The sequence below is a fragment of the Xenopus tropicalis genome, chromosome 2, assembly GCF_000004195.4.
Source record: "Xenopus tropicalis strain Nigerian chromosome 2, UCB_Xtro_10.0, whole genome shotgun sequence".
Lineage (NCBI taxonomy): Eukaryota > Metazoa > Chordata > Amphibia > Anura > Pipidae > Xenopus > Xenopus tropicalis.
The window spans coordinates 20,419,190-20,439,470 of record NC_030678.2 but is presented as its reverse complement, the minus strand read 5'-3'; the positions used below and the strand labels follow the sequence as shown (position 1 = coordinate 20,439,470).

The window sequence follows — 20,281 nt, the reverse complement described above, 5'->3', positions numbered from 1 at the left end:
GAGAAGGGATAAACCAGTGGACACCATCCTGCCTGGCGCCCCCCCAATCGTTGCGCCCTAGGCAGCTGCCTCTTCCGCCTACCCCTAGTTCCGGCCCTGCTTATATGCTTTGTCTTGGACAATAAACAGTTATCAGTTGGTTCACAAGAGCTCCTGGCGTCCATTCCATCTTTTATCTGAGCTTTGCACTACACAGTGGCAGTGGGAGGTGTAGTTCTGCAACATCTTCCATAAGCACCTTCCATATAGCGAAGGCCCATCCTGTTGCATTAGAGTCCAATGCTCTATTACTAGCTGGACATATTTGACTTTATCTAATAGGGGTGACATAAATTACAATTTGTTTTATAACTACATATTGTGTGGTTTATTGTTCACTACATGTGGTATAATAATCACTGCTGTCGCAGTTCCCAGGGAGTTGTTGCCCACTAGTATATGGATTAGCCCACTTAGCGGAGACTTGGGATTTTCCTGTTTGCGCCCTAGTGTGGCCCTGGAAATCAGTGCCAAGAAAGTGTTACATGTGTTATTAGTTAAATATGTTAAATTAATGATAATAAACACTTTTCTTCCCAACCTGTTGTCCACTATTGCATCTGTATGGGCGGAGCTGGGGAAAGGGAGGGTAGTGCAAACTTGACATTGCACTTGTTATGTGTGTGGGCACAAGTACCTTCAATACACCATTAAGTGGAACATTTGAGGGGGATGGCATTTACACAATGTTTTTTATTCCAACTGAATTCTTCTAATTTTAATAATAGTGTGCAGTCCATACTGCCAGGGGCACTGTGGTTTGCTCTACAACAGCCAAATACTTCCACATGGTCTTAACTAGTCCCACATGGTCTATGGCTGGTGTAGGGAGCCAACGCCAAAACAGTCGAGACTGTTGATCTCAAACAGTGACCTATGCACTATAAACCTTGGCACCATCAGCACCTGCGGCTCCACCGAGACTCCGCCTCCTTGGGAAATGGCCCCCAGTGTCACAGACAATTTGTCAGGTACATATCCACCTGAAAAAGCTCAAAGCTTCTAAAGATGTAGAAAACTGAACTACAACTCAAAGAAAATCCAGCAGCGATTCCAGGAGAGAACTGCATATAAGTAGCACCCCTGTACGTACGAGTGACACCTTTTTTTTCTGGAACAAGTTGTGCCTGAGGTTCTACCCACATGGCATGAAAATACTCAACCAAACAAATGCCTCTGTAGATATATTTAAGCTCTGGAGTAGGTATGCACTGAATACAGGATACAGTTTGAATTTCAGCAGCTCAAGCAGTAACAAATTCAAATCCTGTACAAAAATCAAATCCATGTCATGTGACTTTGAAGCTCTGGAACGCAAAAGACTGCAGACTGTGGGGCTTATTTATTATGCTGTGTTAAATGGAATTTGCTAAAAAAAAAACGGTGTAAAAAGCTGTAAAAAATAAATGGCGAATTTATCACAGTCTGTTTTATTTTATGCTGTCAAAACTCCAGATTTGACACCAGTAGTGATGGGCGAAATGTTTCGCCAGGCATGGATTCGCGAATTTCTGCGTTTCGCCATTGGTGGATTGTTTCGTGAAACGGATGAAAAAATTAGGCACAGAAAAATTTGCAGCGCATCCAAAAATTGTCACAAGAATAGTCGCACGTCAAAAAATTGTCGCAAGAATAGTCGCACGTCCAAATTGTTGCAAGAATAGTCGCAGGCGTCAAAAGAATAGTCACAGGCGTCAAAAGAATAGTCATGGGCGACAACTTTTTTTCCGCGCGGCATTTTTGCTGTTGCGCGAATCTTTTGAAAGATTCACAAATTTATTGGAGAACGAAACGGGACAGATTCGCTCATCACTAGACACCGGTATTTTAGGCTGCTTCAGACCTTCTGTGAGTAAGTTCCGACAGAAGTTGCTCTAAGATAAAACACGCAAAAAATGAAGCTGTTTTTACTCTGTGAAGCCTGGAGATATGTGGCGAATTTTGTTGTTGTACTTTTATGCACCAAAATAAATCTGCACCTGTGGGGCCCATTCATGAGAGTATGATTTTTCATTAGAAGTACGATTGGAAAAAGTTCGGAGTAACCAAGATAATTTCTGATGTTCGAAAATTATTTTCTTGGATGTACGAATATATTGTGGTTACAATCCGAAAGTTACAAAATTTTCATATCTGAACGATCGTGATGGCGCAAAAACCTTTCTGGCTTCAATACATGATTTTGGAAGCCTCCCATAGGGCTCAATGGCACTCTGCAGCTCCAACCCGGCCCAAGGAAAGTCACCCATAGGGCTCAATGGCACTCTGCAGCTCCAACCCGGCCCAAGGAAAGTCTCCCATAGGGCTTCAATGGCACTCTGCAGCTCCAACCCAGCCCAAGGAAAGTCCTCCCATTAGGGCTTCACTGGCACTCTGTCAGCTCCAACCCTGGCCGCAAGGAAAGTCCTCCCATCAGGGCTCAATGGCCTCTGCAGCTCCAACCCAGCCCAAGGGAAAGTCCTCTCATAGGGCTCCATGGCACTCTGCAGCTCCATCCGGCCCAAGGAAATGTCTCCCATAGGGCTCTATGGCACTCTGCAGCTCCAACCTGGCCCAAGGAAAGTCTCCCATAGGGCTCAATGGCACTCTGCAGCTCCAACCTGCCCAAGGAAAGTCTCCCATAGGGCTCAATGGCACTCTGCAGCTCCAACCCGGCCCAAGGAAAGTCTCCCATAGGGCTCAATGGCACTCTGCAGCTCCAACCCGGCCCAAGGAAAGTCTCCCATAGGGCTCAATGGCACTCTGCAGCTCCAACCCGGCCCAAGGGAAGTCTCCCATAGGGCTCAATGGCACTCTGCAGCTCCAACCCGGCCCAAGGAAAGTCTCCCATAGGGCTCAATGGCACTCTGCAGCTCCAACCCGGCCCAAGGAAAGTCTCCCATAGGGCTCAATGGCACTCTGCAGCTCCAACCCGGCCCAAGGAAAGTCTCCCATAGGGCTCAATGGCACTCTGCAGCTCCAACCCGGCCCAAGGAAAGTCTCCCATAGGGCTCAATGGCACTCTGCAGCTCCAACCCGGCCCAAGGAAAGTCTCCCATAGGGCTCAATGGCACTCTGCAGCTCCAACCCGGCCCAAGGAAAGTCTCCCATAGGGCTCAATGGCACTCTGCAGCTCCAACCCGGCCCAAGGAAAGTCTCCCATAGGGCTCAATGGCACTCTGCAGCTCCAACCCGGCCCAAGGAAAGTCTCCCATAGGGCTCAATGGCACTCTGCAGCTCCAACCTGGCCCAAGGAAAGTCACAATACTGAAGTCATTGAGAAAAGTACGACTTTTTCCTGGAATAATGAACGTATCATGTTCGTCGTCCCTATGAAAAGTTCTACAACTTTTTTGTACTTTTTTCATGTGTGTTGCACCTCACAAAATCCGTTGCAAGGTGCAAAGCGCAGTGCTATGGGTGCTACAGAGCTTTGTACATCAGGCAGTAAATTCAGAGGGGCTTCTGTGTCTTGTGCATCTAATTGACACAGATTAGGAGGCATCCAAGGGGAAACTCATGCACTGCCCCTGCCTGCCCTTCTCAGATACAGTACTGTCAATGTAGGATGTGTTGTATTCATGGTGCATAAGCTGGGTAAAAAAATGCCAAAAAATTATTAAACCATTTCTTTGCATTTTGCTCCATGCTGATGTACTAAAATGCATTTTTTGGCCTTGAAAGTCGTATAAACACGACATGGTTATACTTGAATTAAACTCTATCATTGTTATATTTATAGAAATTGCTCCAGCAGCCATTTTGGCAGCATTAGCACTTATTCTTGGAAAACAATAATGTGTTTAAGTTTCACATAAAACTGGGGGAAATAGAAAACAATGATGGGATTAATTTCCCCTTAAAAACACGTGAAATAGAAAACAGTTAGGGGATTAACTTCCCCTTGAAACTGGGTAAACCAGAAAACAATTGGGTGATTAACTTCTTCTTGAAACTGAGTGAAAAAAATTGGGAAATGACGCATATGACTTTTTTGACCAGAGCTGTTTTAATATGACCGCGACTATTTTGCCGTGACCGTGCCCAATTTGACTTTTTTTATGCAACTGCAACATTTTTTGATGGGACCTCAAATCTTGCGTGCCAAAATTTTGCACCCGTTTTGCAAAATTATTTACTGATGCTGAAATGCAGAATTTTGTTGCAAATCCATGCCTGGTGAAAAAATGTGCTCGTCGCTATACACGACAGATCAAACCTGCCCAATTTATTTTGCAAAAAAGTTAACTAAATAACTAACTAATAAATCACAAATTATGGGAGTTATATTAAAAAAAAAACTCAAATTTTTCGAGAAACAATGTCAGAAAAATCGAGTATTGGTAAAATTCCATTTGTAAATCTCGAAAATATCTGGAAGTAAAAAAAAAAGCAAATTTTCTCAAAATTACTTAGTAAATGTGCCCCTATGTGTCACAAGCTAGAGCGACATATTGACATCCCAGTCTGTGTGCCAAATGTGCCTTAGGTTGGCTTTCATGAGTTTATCTGCACCCCACCAGCAAAACCGAACAGCTGACTGGTTGCTATGGATCTCAGAGATAGAGCACTTATAGTTTTTGCCTAAAGGTAAAGGCTACCCTAGGAACTGGACCTAAATGTGCCACCTCAGGTTGCGGAAGTGACATCACTTCCTGCCTTTGCTCACCCTGTACACCCTAACCCACCAGCTCCACCGTCAAATTTTCCTAGGTTTAATCTGGTGTTGGCTGAGGAGGTTTTTTAATTATTATTTTTTTCCTGATTAGAGGCACCCAATGGCCGTCCCCCTAAAGCTGCCTCCCACAGGGCTCCTATATTTAAATATGCCCCTGGTTGTGCCTGACAGAGCCACATCACATTCTGCACTAGGGCTCCATGATGTGTGTGTGTGCGGGGGCTCTAGGCACATACCTGTTCCATCTGCCTACCCTTAGCTCAGTGTCCTGGAAGATAGTCGGATGCTGGCATTTCCGCTAATCACTCCTCCCCACTCGTCACTGTAGGGAATAAGGGGGCACAGTTCTTTCTTGCCCCGACATTGCCTGCAAGTTAGGGGTTCAGCAATTCCCTATATGTAAGTCCCAGCTAAATGACCAATAAGGGTTATAACTTTGCTCCAATATAGAAGAGAGTCCTGTCGTCCTGTAAGTCCTCCTTGGCTGTATAAGTTACAAATTTTAGGTACAAGAACCCGGAGAGTACACTTATTTGCAGTGAATCAGTGTAGTTTTATTTAGACATCATAGCACTACATGTTTCGGCTTAATAGCCTTCCTCAGATGCACCTGAGGAAGGCTATTAAGCCGAAACATGTAGTGCTATGATGTCTAAATAAAACTACACTGATTCACTGCAAATAAGTGTACTCTCCAGATATAACTTTGCTCCCCATACTGCATTTGTATCTAGGACATAAGTTAATGAGCCCTATAGAATTTAGGTGGTATAATATTGCCCCTAAACACTAAACTTCCATGGTACAAATGCTTTCTGTATGGCGTTTGTATGTGTCCAAAATTGTCTGGTTTGAGCCTAGCACTGAGCTGGCTGTGTGAGTGGCATTATAGAATTCCAAGCAAATTATACTATTTCATTATAATCATTATTTTTTCCTATGGCCACCGCTGTTTACAAAAAGACATAATTGCCTACCTGTTTATTTCCAACCCTCCATCACATACCCCTTTCTGCCTTTTCTTGTGTGTTTCCCTATTAAACCCTCGACTCCAAAGCATCCATAGCCGGCGCATCCTATACTGTAATTAACATTGTGCGCCGGAATAGAATGCAGTAAAGTGTGTTATTACATTGATTACTTCTGCTAATCTGCCTGCCAAGTTAAAGAGGCAATGCAGTCACACAGCAGAAAGAGGTTTCCTTAAGCAAAAGAAAAAAAAAATGTATATATATATATGTATATAAGATGCTGGAAAAATAACTCCACTTTTGACAACCTGTTCCTGCTTTACAGTGTGTGTGTTTGTGCCAAATCTCTACTTTGCAGTGGCCTGTCACTGGTCCGTTCCAGAGTGCAGGAGCCGTGGGATTGGCTGCCTGAGAATGGAGAAGGGAAGAAATCAATAGCTTTGGGATGGAGCTAGTTAGAGCAGAATACTTCAAGCACTCCGAAGCATCGCTCATTAGGAGAGATCAGACTGTGCCTTAACATGACTTACAAAGGCAAGGGGAAATAAGCAAAGAAGGAGAAGATATGTGTGAAAACAAGACGTCCTCTCAGTCCTAACAGGGGTTTGGAGTCAGGACTTTGCTACTTTATTTTTTCTTTTACTTTATTTTGGAAGTGATTTTTGTTTTATTGGAGGCTGCTAAAGCCAAAGCTACAAGTACAATGTTTCCAGCGCTGCACTCCAACATGCTTGTTGCGCTCCTTGGTGCCATCCTATGGGGGCACAGCAGTTACGCCCTGCGCGTCTTGAGCGGTGAGTATATATATATAGCAATGTAAGGTTTGTATATGCATACAAATCTGGGGGTTATCCTGCAAGCACCGCTTATGTGGCACTGGGTTTTACTGGCAATGTGCAACATAACCCCCAAGTATTGAACACAATACAGTTTGTAAAAGCTATCCAATGCAGTTTCTGCCGGTCTGTGATGGGTTAAATGCAAACTGTGTGCAATGCAGGAAAGAGCTGTAAGTGCATTTATTTCACCCAATTTCTTGTGCCAGTTTTACAGAGGAAAGAATGATCTCATATTATGCTTTGATTTATAGGAAATATTGCTATTAGAGAAGAAAGGTTTAAGTCATAATGCTAATTTAATCAAGTATCTAATTTTGTTTATTGTTTAGGAGTCATTTTGCATGAAATGGTAAGTTTGTTATCCAGTGAAATAGGAATGGGTGATCCCTGTATTGGGTTAAAAGGTAAAAGGTAAAGGTAACACTCATATCGTCTGTGATTGGTTAAAGAACGTCATCTAACAATGCATCATGGGAAGAGCACTAGTCACAGTTTGAAAGAATCAATGCAGTTTGTGGAAAGGATTTTAGAACCACTTCGGATCAGATAAATGTAAATAAATATCTGCAAGTTTCTGTATATTCACCAAAACTCTATTTAGCATCAAGCCCTAAGCACTTCAACTTCCAGTGCCCCCCCCCCAAAGTTTTGCTGGGAATGTAGAAGATGGGGGATAAAGGCTTGAAACATTTAGAGCACCAAGGTTGCTTATCCCTGTCAGAATAATCTCATTTTTAACAATTTGGTTAACCCCCCCCCATACTGCCCTGACATTACAGAATGCTGAGCTTTACTTTTCTGCTGTGAAAATGAAATGTCAGCATTTAAAATGTATTCAATATAATCTATTGCTGTCTGATTGTTGCTGACTGATTATATTAAAACGTCAGAAAACAACTCTGAGCAATTCTTGTACAAGTATCGGACCCCTTATCAGGAAACCCATTATCTAGAAAGTTCCGAATTACGGAAAGGCCATTTCCCATAGACTCCATTTGAATCAAATAATTCACATTTTTCAAAATGATTTCCTTTTTCTTTGTAATAATAAAACAGTACCTTGTACTTGATCCCAACTAAGATATAATTACCCCTTATTGGGGCAGAACAGCCCTATTGGGTTTATTTAATGGTTAAATGATTCCCTTTTCTCTGTAATAATAAAACAGTACCTGTACTTGATCCCAACTAAGATATAATTACCCCTTATTTGGGGCAGAACAGCTCTATTGGGTTTATTTAATGGTTAAATGATTCCATTTTCTCTGTAATAATAAAACAGTACCTGTACTTGATCCCAACTAAGATATAATTACCCCTTATTGGGGGCAGAACAGCCCTATTGGGTTTATTTAATGGTTAAATGATTCCCTTTTCTCTGTAATAATAAAACAGTACCTGTACTTGATCCCAACTAAGATATAATTACCCCTTATTGGGTGCAGAACAGTCCTATTGGGTTATATTATTTTTTTTAGTAGACTTAAGGTAGGAGATCCAACTTATGGAAAGACCCCTTATCCGGAAAACCCCAGGTCCCGAGCATTCTGGATAACGGGTCCCATACCTGTAACTTGCCCTTTAACAATATGCTTATAAAAACTCGATCCTATAGAAGCAAAAAGTTGAGCATGAAGACAGTGGACTCAAATATGGGTCATTTATCAAATTTGCACCCACTGCACCCAGGCAGCGATAGCCTCTTTTCAGCCAGCTGCAGGTAGAACTATGAAATCAAAACTCTGATTGGCTGCCACGTGCTAATTTGCCCAGTGTTAGCCCCTTTGCATGCTAGTACGACATTTTGGGGGGACTCTCTTATCCTAAGCCCGTAACAAACGTAAAATCGCTATTTAATTCTACTGGCGCCCTGCTCCTAACTGCAGCTCCATGAATGTGTAACTCTGTAGAAAAGTGAATCCAATTAATTCATCTTATATTTGCATTGATGCTTGCAAATTAGAAGGCACATGTATTCAATTAACACAAGCCACTACGGATGAGAAAGGAAGGCTACCTAATGAGGTACAGAAATCTAAACTAATTTAATCAAAGGGAGCACAGTGAAGCCAATCTATAGGCTGAGGCGAACTTTAATTGTAAAACTGGCAAGTCTTTTGTAGCTGTCCGTATAATTTATAGGTGAGGTATGGGAGGAAAAGTGTGGCGCTGGGAAGATGTTGGGATATTACCACTGTACCTAAAGAGTGGTCAGATGAAACCTCATGATGATGTGTGGTCATAAGTATTGCCCACAGTCGGCAATCCCTTAGGTTCGATACCTTGCCAAAAAGAGCCGCAGACGTTCATAATGGACCTCATTGTGGGATATCTGTTGGACAATGATCCATTTTATATTCTATATTTGTTTTTGCTTCACAAGCATAATATCCAAGGCTATTGTGATACTAATATCTACAGTTAGTATTAATGTTTGTATATATAGTTATGTATGTGAGTGTATAGATTGGTAAGTATATGTTGTGGGTGCTGGGTTTACTTGAAAAGGGTTGGACTTGATGGACACTTTTTTCAACCCTATGTAACTATGTAACTATGTATTTTAACACAAGGAAGTCCAGTGATCTTCATGGAAGCCTTTGACCATAGTTCTGCAGTTCATTAAGTAACCAAGTAAAAGCTTTCATGTTAAGACTAGGGCATTTTCCCTGAGAACTGATCTGGAAGTTACCTGCAAAAGAATATTGGGGAAGGAGCAGCCAAGCCCAGCATGCATTTTGCTTATAGTCGTATATATAAGTGGGTGTGACTGTATTGTCCAACTTTCTCCCAACAAGTCTACTTTGCTCCATGATCTTTTATTGCTTTGTTTCACTTTCCACGTTCCTTTTTCCAAGGACCCTATATAGATAATTACCACTATATACTTTTGGGCACACTGATGGACGTAACTCAAGTTCTATTCCTGTTGAAACTCACTTTGTGCTCTAGCTATACCGAACTTGCTTTAGGTCTTCTTGCCTGCAAAACCAAACCTTGCTGCAACTGGATATGAAAAAAGGGAATGCTCTCTTTACTGTGGCTGTGTGAGGGTGCAATAGAAGGTTTTGGGATCACACTACCCTCCCTTTATCAGGTAGCAATAGGAGGCTGCTGCAACTCACAGTTTGTATATGACCAAAGTGAGGCCATTGCTGAAGTCCCTTGTAGTCCTTCTTCTGATGTATTATTTATAGATGTCTCTCTGGGTACCAAGTTTCTCTAGCTGTATAACTGAAAACCTCTCTCCCACCCTACCCCCACCCTAACCATTTAACTCTGCTCATACCTGGAGGTTTGTAGAGACTTGTAGACTTTCCTACCTCCTTCATGAGTTAATCATCACCACCTTTTAGGTTTTTTCTTTTGCACTTTTTAATGGTAAACTTAGCAAAAGTTCTAGTAACAATCCCCAAAGGAATTCAGGATCCAGACACTGTCTCGCCACACTTGCATGTTATATTGAAATAGCTGAATATCATTTTTCATACAGAAGGTACATGCTAACCTGAACTTTTTGTTGGGCTTGTTAGAAGAACCCTGGATATTACTGCAGTCCAGCTTCTCAGCATAAATATATTTCGAGCAACTCTTCATTTATGCTGATTCTTCCACTGCAGAGCTATGGCCAAGTAGAATAAATATATTGTTAATGATATCTACAGTGCACTTTGCTGCTCAATAACTTGTTGGCTGAAATGACTGTCGAAATAATGCTGATGCGCTGTGACACTCTCGCCCCCGCTGAGCTGACAGATAGCTGCGGCTATTGAGTTTAGGGAGGGAGGCTGGTGTTAGCACAAAAAGCAAATGGGTTAAGTAGTGCACTGCAATGAATCTGGGCAGCTAGTGCTTACAGTAACTGTATAAGTACAATACAGCTTTGGGAGTTTATGGCCAAAAGGCCATAGACTTTTTGTATATTATTTATTTTAATAAGATATTGCCTGTGGACCTATGGGTATAAAAGATAATTCACTTCCGAAAGAAGTTGGACAGCTCTGGTCAAGTTTATCTCTTGTTCATCAGTAAACAGAATTATATTGGTTCTTTACTAAAGTCAACTTTTCATGAACAGCACTATCTATCTATCTATATCTATCTATCTATCATCTATCTATCTATCTATCTATCCGATACATAGATAGATAGACAGACAGATATATTAGATAGATAGATGATTGATAGATAGATAGATAGATAGATAGATAGATAGATAGATAGATAGATAGATAGATAGATGATAGATAGATAGATAGGAAGATCAATAGATAGATACATTAGATAGAGAATAAAGTTGACCAGGTCTGATAGATTAGATAGATAGATGATAGATAGATAGAAATCTAACCATCTATCTATCTATCTATCTATCTAACCATTTATCTATCTATCTATCATCTATCTATCTATCTATCTATCTATCTATCTATCTATCATCAGAGACATAGTGCAGTTTCCTAAACCAGTTGCAAAGGCCGACATAACTAATCCCAGACAGATGTCCATACATAATTGTCTACTCTACAGTTTGTAAGAACCAGACAGATACGTCAGGGGCCAAAAGACTTTCATCAAGCCTGATGTGTGCCAGTTTGGCTTTACGTATGGGAAAAGTTCTGGAATGAACTTGCATGAGTGAATCATAGGATGTGCATGGTGGAACTGCCATATGCAATTTCACAGTTGATTCTCCACCGGAGCAGAATAACTTCATCACAATGGCACTGTGTAAGCACAACAGTTAGTAGACCTTAAATAAACTCAAAGCTCAACAAGGCTGTTTAGTAAAGTATTAAACGTCTCAGTTGCCAATCATCCCTTAGTTGCTCCTAGTTTCATGAATGCCTCCAGTTAACCTGAAATGACTCGGCTGCATCATTCTATCCTAAATGCATATTCTGCTGCACCTTCATTTGATGTGCTTAAACCACCCAGCTCTGTCTGTCTCTAATTATGAAAGAGACATAAATATTGACTTTAAAGCATATAAAAACTTCTTCCCTCAAAACTCCCAACCTTTTAACTGAAAATAGTGTAGGTGTTATATTAATCTTGTAGCTTCTAGAATGATGCTAGGAGCTGGGGTAGCAATAAGCCCCAAAACATCCATTGTTTATTTCTAGTGAATGTACCTTCCCAACAATCCTTCACTTATTTCACAAAGGGCAATGGCTATATAAGAAACATAAAAGGTTCCCATCTTCCTAGAAATATAACAGAAGTAGCAGAATGTGTCTTTGTTAATGGCATGGCTGTGCTGCTAAAATGCAAAGAGGCATGCTTGGCTTACAGTTTATCTGGTAAGCTCACATTCAGTTAAGCTATTGGCCACCCAATAAAAGGTGCCATTAAAAAAGCACATCTATATGATCATGCCATTGTTCTTCTATACCAGTGATCCCCAACCAGTGGCTCAGGGGCAACATATTGCTCCCCAACCCTTTGGGTGTTGCTCTCAGTGCCCCCAAACCAGGTAGTTATTTTTGAATTCCTGACTTGGGGGCAAGTTTTGGTTGAATAAAAACAAGATTTCCTACCAAATAAAGCCCCTGTAAGCTGACAGTGTGCATAGAGGCCCCTAATAGCCAATCACAGCCCTTATTTGGTTCCTCCATGAACTTTTATGGTTCTTGTGTTGCTCTCCAAGTCTTTTTACATTTGACTGTGGCTCATGAGTAAGAAAGGTTGGGGACCCCTGTTCTATACCATGGAAGCCAACAGTTCTGAAGCAGTTATTTTCCTGAAAAGGGTTACAATGGAGGGATCGTGGTAGATATATGTCAAGATGGTTTAGTAACATTATATAAGGGCTATGCAGTATCTAGACTCACATACTGCATTAGTCCAATACAATGTACCACCAATGAAAAAGGGACAGTGTCTTTGGACCCTAACCCTGACTTAGGTATCCTTTCCCACCTTCTGTTACTTCTAGCAGAATTTCTTTCTATGACTGCTGAAAGTTAATCTTTAAAAAAGTTTCAGAGTTTGAGTTTGACAGATTTTTCCAGCTTTATTAAATGGCAAGTAAAGCACAGAGGCCCGTATGACATATGATCATTGGCTCTAGGGACAAATGAGCAGATCAGCCAAGCACATATATAGCATGGCTGTGGGATAAATGCTACTGGCTAGAGCGGGAGTCCCCAAATTGTTTTACTGGTGAACCACATTCAAATATAAAAATAGTTGGGGAGCAGCACAAGCATGAAAAAAGTTCCAGAGGGTGCCAAAAAGACCTGTGATTGACTATTTGGTAGCCCCTATGTGAGTTGTCAGCCTATGAGAGGCTCTTTTTGGTTGTACAGCAGGTTTGTATGTAACCAAAACTTACCCCAAACCAGAAGCTCAAAAATAAACACCTGCTTTGAGGCCATTGGGAGTAACATCCAAAGGGTTGGTGAGCAACATGTTGCTTGAGAGACACTGGTTGGGGATCACTGATCTAGAGCAGTGGTTGTTGGCTTTTTTGGTGCAAGTTGGAGGGCTCACCATGGGTCTGGGCTTGTAATCCTATGACAAGTCTACAGATATAGGAAAACATTGCTGTATTAGCCATACATCATTACTTATGTTAAACAAATTGTTGATCTCCAAATCTTCAGTTAACTTTTACATGGGATATTAGGGGTATCTAGAAAAACGAATAGGTATGGACCCTAAATCTCACCCTAATTTGCCTTCAGGTTTAACCCCCTGCCACTTCTCCAGCTCCCCCAGGGGGGGATATCCCTATCTACTGATCTAGAGCTACTGTTTCCTAAGGCAATTCTGGCAAAGCAGAAATCATTTGCAGATTGCAACTGTATAACCATTAAACCAAGACACTGCTATAAATTGCTACAGAGCCCTTGTTTTTTTTTGCCTTCCCCACCACCTTATGAGGCAGTATCCCTGCACCCCTCTAGCTACACCCCAAAACTAGCAGCATAAGAACACAATGACAGCAGTTCTCTTTATTGACAAACAAATGTCATTATTTGTGTGGCTACCAGCAGGAATACTTAAGGAAATGAAAGGCCAAGCTATTAATGTAACTAACGGGAGCTTAAGTAACCATAGGATATTTATGCTCTGTTCTTGTATTGAACTCTGAAAGCAATAATGGTGCACACAATCATTCAGCAGTAGCATTGCAGCCAAACTGCCCATCACTATTCTATTTTAGTTACTTCTATTTCCCTACATGTATCTGCTCCACATTGACAAAATACATCTCATGATTTGAATATCTTGTAATTATCTCCCCCCCCATCCTTTTCAAATAAATAAATATATGAGACCCAAAACTGATTTAAACATCAGGCTGACTGAGGATAATTTGGCAGAAGCTAGATAAGGTAGCCAGGGGTAATATAAAGTCATAAGAAGTAAACATAGGAAGAATAGGAATGGTAGAGGGACCAGCGGATACTTTGCTGACCTACTGTAAGTCAGGAAGTGATGGGGCAGGTATTAAAGGGACAGTAAACCCCATTGTTCAACATGAGCTCAATGAACAGGACTTGTGCTGAACATACTTTCTGTCTATTGTTTTTGTTATTATATTGTTTATTGAGCTAAACAGGGAATCTGAAGTTACTCTATATTTGATCCATGCAAGGTAGATAATTAGATTACTATTATAATACCCCTCTGTTGACTCTTTGATGTTGCTGCTAGCAACATGAAGTAGCTTCAACTGTGCACTGTTACACAATAAGTGAATAGTATGTTCATTGAGCTTGTGTTGAACCAAAGGCTATACTGCCCCTTTAATGATATTCCAAGAAGGCTCATTATGGTTGACAGTTCACTAGTTTGGGAATGAAATGTGGAGAGCAACAACAATCTGTTTTATATATTATGCAGACAACACATACTAATGCTTAAATATTTAATTAGATTTCTTATAATAAAATAATAATATGCCTTGTTTATACCTTTTAATAGCCTTATTAAGTCCTAGCAGAAATGTAAATGGTCACTGACCATCATGCATAGGAACTTTTTCTTGTTGGATCTGCTTGGCCTTGCTAGATCAGATAAATATTAAACCTTTTGGACAGAGCCCTCTTTACCTCTTCTTTCGGTTATTGGTTGTTTTTTGAGTGATCTCTGTTGATTGGTTGAAATAAGCAGTAACTCCAGGGCACAAATGCACCTTACAGCGGTAACGTCAAGGCAGTCTTTGAACCTGGCCTCCTACCATCCCACTCGGAGCAAGCATAACATCCCAAATAAGGTCCAGTTTGGCAAATATTCAGAACCTAGTGCAAGATGAATCAACAGAAAGGTCAGCACTGTTCTTAAATAACCTCATAAATCTCTTATTCACTAAAAGAAGGAGTAGTTAATGTTAACACCCTATATCAGAACTTGTCATTACCTTCTGTATTGAGCTAAAGTCAGCAGTTTCAGCAGCGCGCAGACAAGGTGGTCTCTACAATCATCAGAAAAGTGACTTTTATTGAACACCTATATAAGGAATAACCTTTAAAAATGCTGACGGCCTTTGTGTGGAATCTCAACCACATGAATCACTGTTCTCTTTTATGTTATTTGCCATTAAATTTACTTAACCTGATTAATGAAAAGCAGCATGTTACATAATAATTTGTTTTCCGTACCAGACTGACGCTCGTTTTTATTGTGGTGTAAGCACATAAAAGGTCAGATTTTTTTTCTTATTAAATGGGAACGCTGGAGTCTGAACCAAGATTTGTTAAAGAGCCCCACACAACACAGAACCACAGAAACCCCTAATATACCTATCACTGCAATCTGTTCCTTCAACAAGTATGAATAAATACCATTTGTTATGCTGAAATCCAGCTGCAAAACAGCTCTTCTCTTTCTGTATCATTTGAAATCCTGGTAGGGGAGGAGGGACTAAAACATTGATGTTACAAATTGTAACAACTTCTCCACAGCTTACAGACAGCATGCAGGAACTACATAACCCATAATGCATTGCACTGTGATGTTCCTTTCTTTATTGACATCATGTGTGCAAGGAATTGTGGGATTGGGAGGATGCAGGCTGAAGGCAGGCTGAGGACAGGCGACTACTGTTGCTTGAAATTATGTTTACTTTGCAAAAAGCTTCATTCTTTCTCTTTGGACTCCAGTCAAGGAAGGGGGGGTGGTTATTGATAGAAAGCAGGGGGCCTCAGAATGAAAATTTCGGGACGCTAAGGTATTTTAAACACCTTAATGTGTCTGGGACCATGTGACTGAGGGCTTGTAAATCCAACTCCTCTCATAGCATTATAGAAATGTGTTATAGTCAGGTCAGCTAATATGCTCCACCGTGACGGAGCAGTGTGGATTTAGTTTCCCACCTCTAGGGTAGGGACTCCAATGCATAGGAACCCAGAACAAAGAACATTCACTCTAAGGTGCCTCTTCAAGTACAATGAGACTGAGAACCTGTGGTGAGATAAAGCTTTGATGGCTTTTATACACCTCCATCATGTGTTGATTGGTTGATTGATGACCTGTGTGATCGATTTATTAGTTATATCAAAACTATGGCAGCGTACTACTTGAAGTACTATTGCTTTTATTTTGTTTCTTCAGTAAATCTGTGTAAGAACCACCGATGCCCAAGATTGCTTCTGAAGGTGTGTAAGAGCTATAGAATAATTTGGAGACCCTTCTTCTCCACTAATTTGCAAGGGCCCAACTCAAAGAGAAAGTCACATGTAGCAGTGCTCTACCTGGAGAGCATCACTACTACTACTTGGTCCCTCCTTCCAAGGTGCCACATACTCTACATTGACTTTTTTGGTATAGGCATCCAAACGGAGTCCATGGGACCTTCAGCCATCTTAACCAAACTGATCCCCAGGAAACCATCTTAGATAATGTAACTATCTGAGTTAACTTTAAAAAACATTTACAGTCTAAGGCAGGGGTGGGCAAACTACGGCCCGCGGGCCACATCCGGCCCCTTGGCCTTTTTAATCCGGCCCGCCGACGACGGCAAGTCTCATTACGTGAGACTTGGTGTCATTGGCGTGCCGGAATTAAAGAGACGAAGGGGGCGTAACGCTGGCCTGGCCCTGCCCGCCCTGGCCCGGTCCGGCACGGGGGTGAGTAAATGTGGCCCGTGAGCCAAAAAGTTTGCCCACCCCTGGTAAGGGGTATATTTATCATGCTGTGTAAAAAGTGGAGTAAAACATTACTGGTGATGTTGATCATAGCAGCCAATCAGATGCTTTGCTTTGGTTTCTAACTGTTGAAATCTAATTGCTGATTGGTTGCTCTGGGCAACATTACTGATAATGCTTGACTCCACTTTTTACACAGCATGATAAATATACCCGTAAGTGTACATACAGTACTTGCTTATTTCAGCTGTTATGTAGGCCTTGTGGGTTGTTGTTTTTAATGGCTGGTTAATGCATCATTTATACTTTTCATGCCGGCAATAATAATAAAGCTAGAGCACAAATCCTGCAATGAAGTGGAGATAGATATACAGTTTGTGTGTCCATCGGATGCTTTAGACAGAAAATACCCTTAATTATTACTACTTAGTGCACTTAGCTTATGTATAACCAGACATATAACGTTTTGTAACCAGACATTACAACATCCCATTAATACCTGAAGGGGGTCATTTTGGAAAGATATAAGTTCTTGCAAGGTATTCCAATTTGTGGTCCCAAATCTGGGTTTTGTCCTAGAAAAGATTTTGGAAATATAATCAAAATGAATTTCCATGAGTATGGGTATGGGCATCTGTGAGCTATTCTCCCCAAAAAGTCTTTATGTTCCATAGGGTTAATCTAATGAAAGCAGCCACAGCAATGATCATTAAAACACTCAACAACATTCAAATGAACAGTCCTTGTTTCCTTCTCTCTACAAATGAAATCAATTAGTGGTGAAATTAGTCAATTAATGACGTCAACTTCCAGTCTTAATTACAAAGCAGACTTTTCAAAACAACTGCCCCCCCCCCCCCCTCCGACAATGAAAACACCTCAATCAGCTTGGAATTGTTCTTGTGACCAAATGACAAGTAGTTCATAATAGGGAACAGGACCAACCCTTCTGAGCCCAACTCTGCTTTATTTATAGACAAAAAAGAACCCATTGCCCAAAACCAGTGATCCCCAACCAGTGGCTCAGGGGCAACACGTTGCTCTCCAACCCCTTGGATGTTGCTCTCAGTGCCCCCAAACCAGGGAGTTATTTTTGAATTCCTGACTTGGGGGCAAGTTTTGGTTAAATAAAAACAAGATGTCCTACCAAATAAAGCCCCCTGTAAGCTGATAGGGTGCATAGAGGCTGCCTAATAGCCAATCTGAGCCCTTATTTGGCTCCTCCATGAACTTTTATGGTGCTTGTGTTGCTCTCCAAGTCTTTTTACATTTCACTGTGCATCATGAGTAAGAAAGGTTGGGGACCCCTGCCCAAAACCATGAAGTTTATTTCTAATTACTACTTTGCCCTTACTGTATTAAAGTTTGAGAAGCACGCATTCTTTATAGTCAATGTCAGCAATAATATAATAATGTCATGCTTTAGCAGTCTTTTTATTCTATTAAAACTTCTTGCCCTGGTGTATGTGAAAGTGAAGGAGTTACTTTATTTTCCCTGAAACAACAGTGTTACTACAAGAACCTGCGGAGAACCGGTGCTGTCTATCCATTCCAGCTGGGCACTGCAGCTGCTTTAGTGTTTAATCATTATTAAGCTAAAGTAGAAACTACAGAGAGACGCTACAGAATCTCTCCTGAATCCCTTTGCCTGGTCGGTACGACAGTAGAGTTTAATTAAAGCCCACTGTGTGAGGTGGATGTATAATATACAAGCCCCTCGCTGCGAATTGTGCATTTACTGAAAGCAACAGAGATACTGAGTTAAAAAGGAACAGCATGGATATGCACCTGCTTCATTCATGGCTCTCATTGTAGTATCTGGCACGGGATGCAGTCTGCAGACTTATCCTGACTCTTTGCAGCTGTTTTTATAATCCATATCCCACCGTTCTTTCCCAATGAATACAGTCATGTTGGTAACAGTTATAATAATACAAGCAAAAGGATAAAGAGGATAATTTACCTCTATTGTAAAATATAAGGATATTTGGGCCACTAAAGGAAGCTGGGGGGTGACTTCTAATACTTTTATGTTTTAAAATGGCAAGGGGGTTGTAATTTTATTTTCTATCATTTATGAGCTATGAAACAAAAGTATCATTTAGCAGTGGCATAACTACTCTGCGTGGGGGCCCATGCAAAATAATCTTCAGAGTGGCCCAACGCAGAGAAGACTCACCTGGACCCCAGCCCTCCCCACCCTGAATTAGAACCACTTGCATATAAATCCCTGCTTCTGCCTGCTGTCCTAACTAAGAGCCAGTGCAAAGCAGAGATTTTTATGCAGTAATGGAGGAAGCGGACCCCGCGGTCCAGCCCTCCTGTCCCCCGGTATCCACATGGTCTGCTTCCTTGATTGTTACGCCACTGGCACCGGTTATAACTAATAACATCACTAAGCATAATTTATAAACATGTGATAATTTGATAATTTATAAACATGCTAGAGCTTCCATGCTACTTCTAAATGATTGCTGTGTCAATCTCAGTCAATCTCAGTGAGTCCTGCGTGGTTTTCCCAATTTGGAAAACCGAGGAGGAGGTTTTGACCCTGAAAGCCCTTCTGAAAACCGGGCTGTCTGGGTCAAAATCTCTATTGGCAGTCCAAGGGTTGGACACAACTTATAAACCTGGTGGGCCCCAGCCCCACGAGAAACTGTCTGTGAATCTTCCCAGGTGCTCCCCCTCCACCCCCAATCATGTCCAGTGGCATGGGTGCGTGTAACAAGCGGGGGGCAGAGATGTGATTAGAGATAATCTTGCTCTGCAAGTAAACTCGTGACTGGGGTGGGGTCCCCTCAGATGTCAGCCCCGGTGGGCCCTGCACACCCCAATCTGACACTGAGATCATAGACAACCCCCACCCACCACATAACTTACACGTCATTCAGATGAATACGTTAGGTAGCACCATGGAGTGCAGGGTGCAAAGTATAGCCCTGTATTTACTACTTGCCTTACTACCTAGCCAGTAAGGATAGGGCCACCTTGCACCTGGATGCACATCACTCGGCACCTTGCCTGTTGCAGTAGCCATTTTTATCATGGAGGGATGCTCTCCCCATAGCATGCAACAAAACAAGTCAATCCGCCCTATGTTATAAAATGCCCAGGAGCAGTAACCCATAAATTCTGCTTGCTGATTGGTTGCTATGGGTTACTGCTTTTAGGCAAAATAAGTGCCTTTTATTCCATAACCCCTTAAATGTTGTGCTGTAGATCTAAGCACCATTGCCAGATCCAAACTGAATAACAAGTGCAATGAAACATATGCAAATTGTTGCTCTAAATTACATAGGTTCAATACAATACATAATGCAGTTTATGGTATATATACAGCACCCATGGGTAAGTATAGCTTTATCAAGAAGGGTTCTAGATCCCAGCACTGACAATCTTACACAGTTATACACTGTTTTACAACTGAAATAGCAGACATTTTGCTAAATATAAGGCACTGGAGCCTAGCTTGAAGACTGGCTGCAGCAAACCATTCATTTTACTCAAATAAAATGTACAATTCCGTAGCATATTTTATGTTGGCAAGATTAACAGCTATAGGACTGTTACAATAACAATCATTTCTGTCCCTTGTGCACTCGCCTCTCCTTATTTGAAATACACAGACTAAAATCTGCATTTGAGCACCGTTGTGCCTGCGCCAGCAAAGCCAAACTG

At 41.4% G+C, this 20,281-nt stretch overlaps 1 protein-coding gene across 1 annotated transcript in view; it reads left to right on the top strand.

The window, feature by feature from the left end:
• Nucleotides 1-6,135: 6,135 nt before the first annotated feature.
• Nucleotides 6,136-20,281, top strand: part of chodl (chondrolectin) — a 51,362-nt gene continuing 37,216 nt past the window's right edge. Inside the window, 1 exon segment of the mRNA NM_001126877.1 lies at nucleotides 6,136-6,461. Within this exon segment, the coding sequence (NP_001120349.1) occupies nucleotides 6,395-6,461 (67 nt within the window). The 5' untranslated portion in view covers nucleotides 6,136-6,394.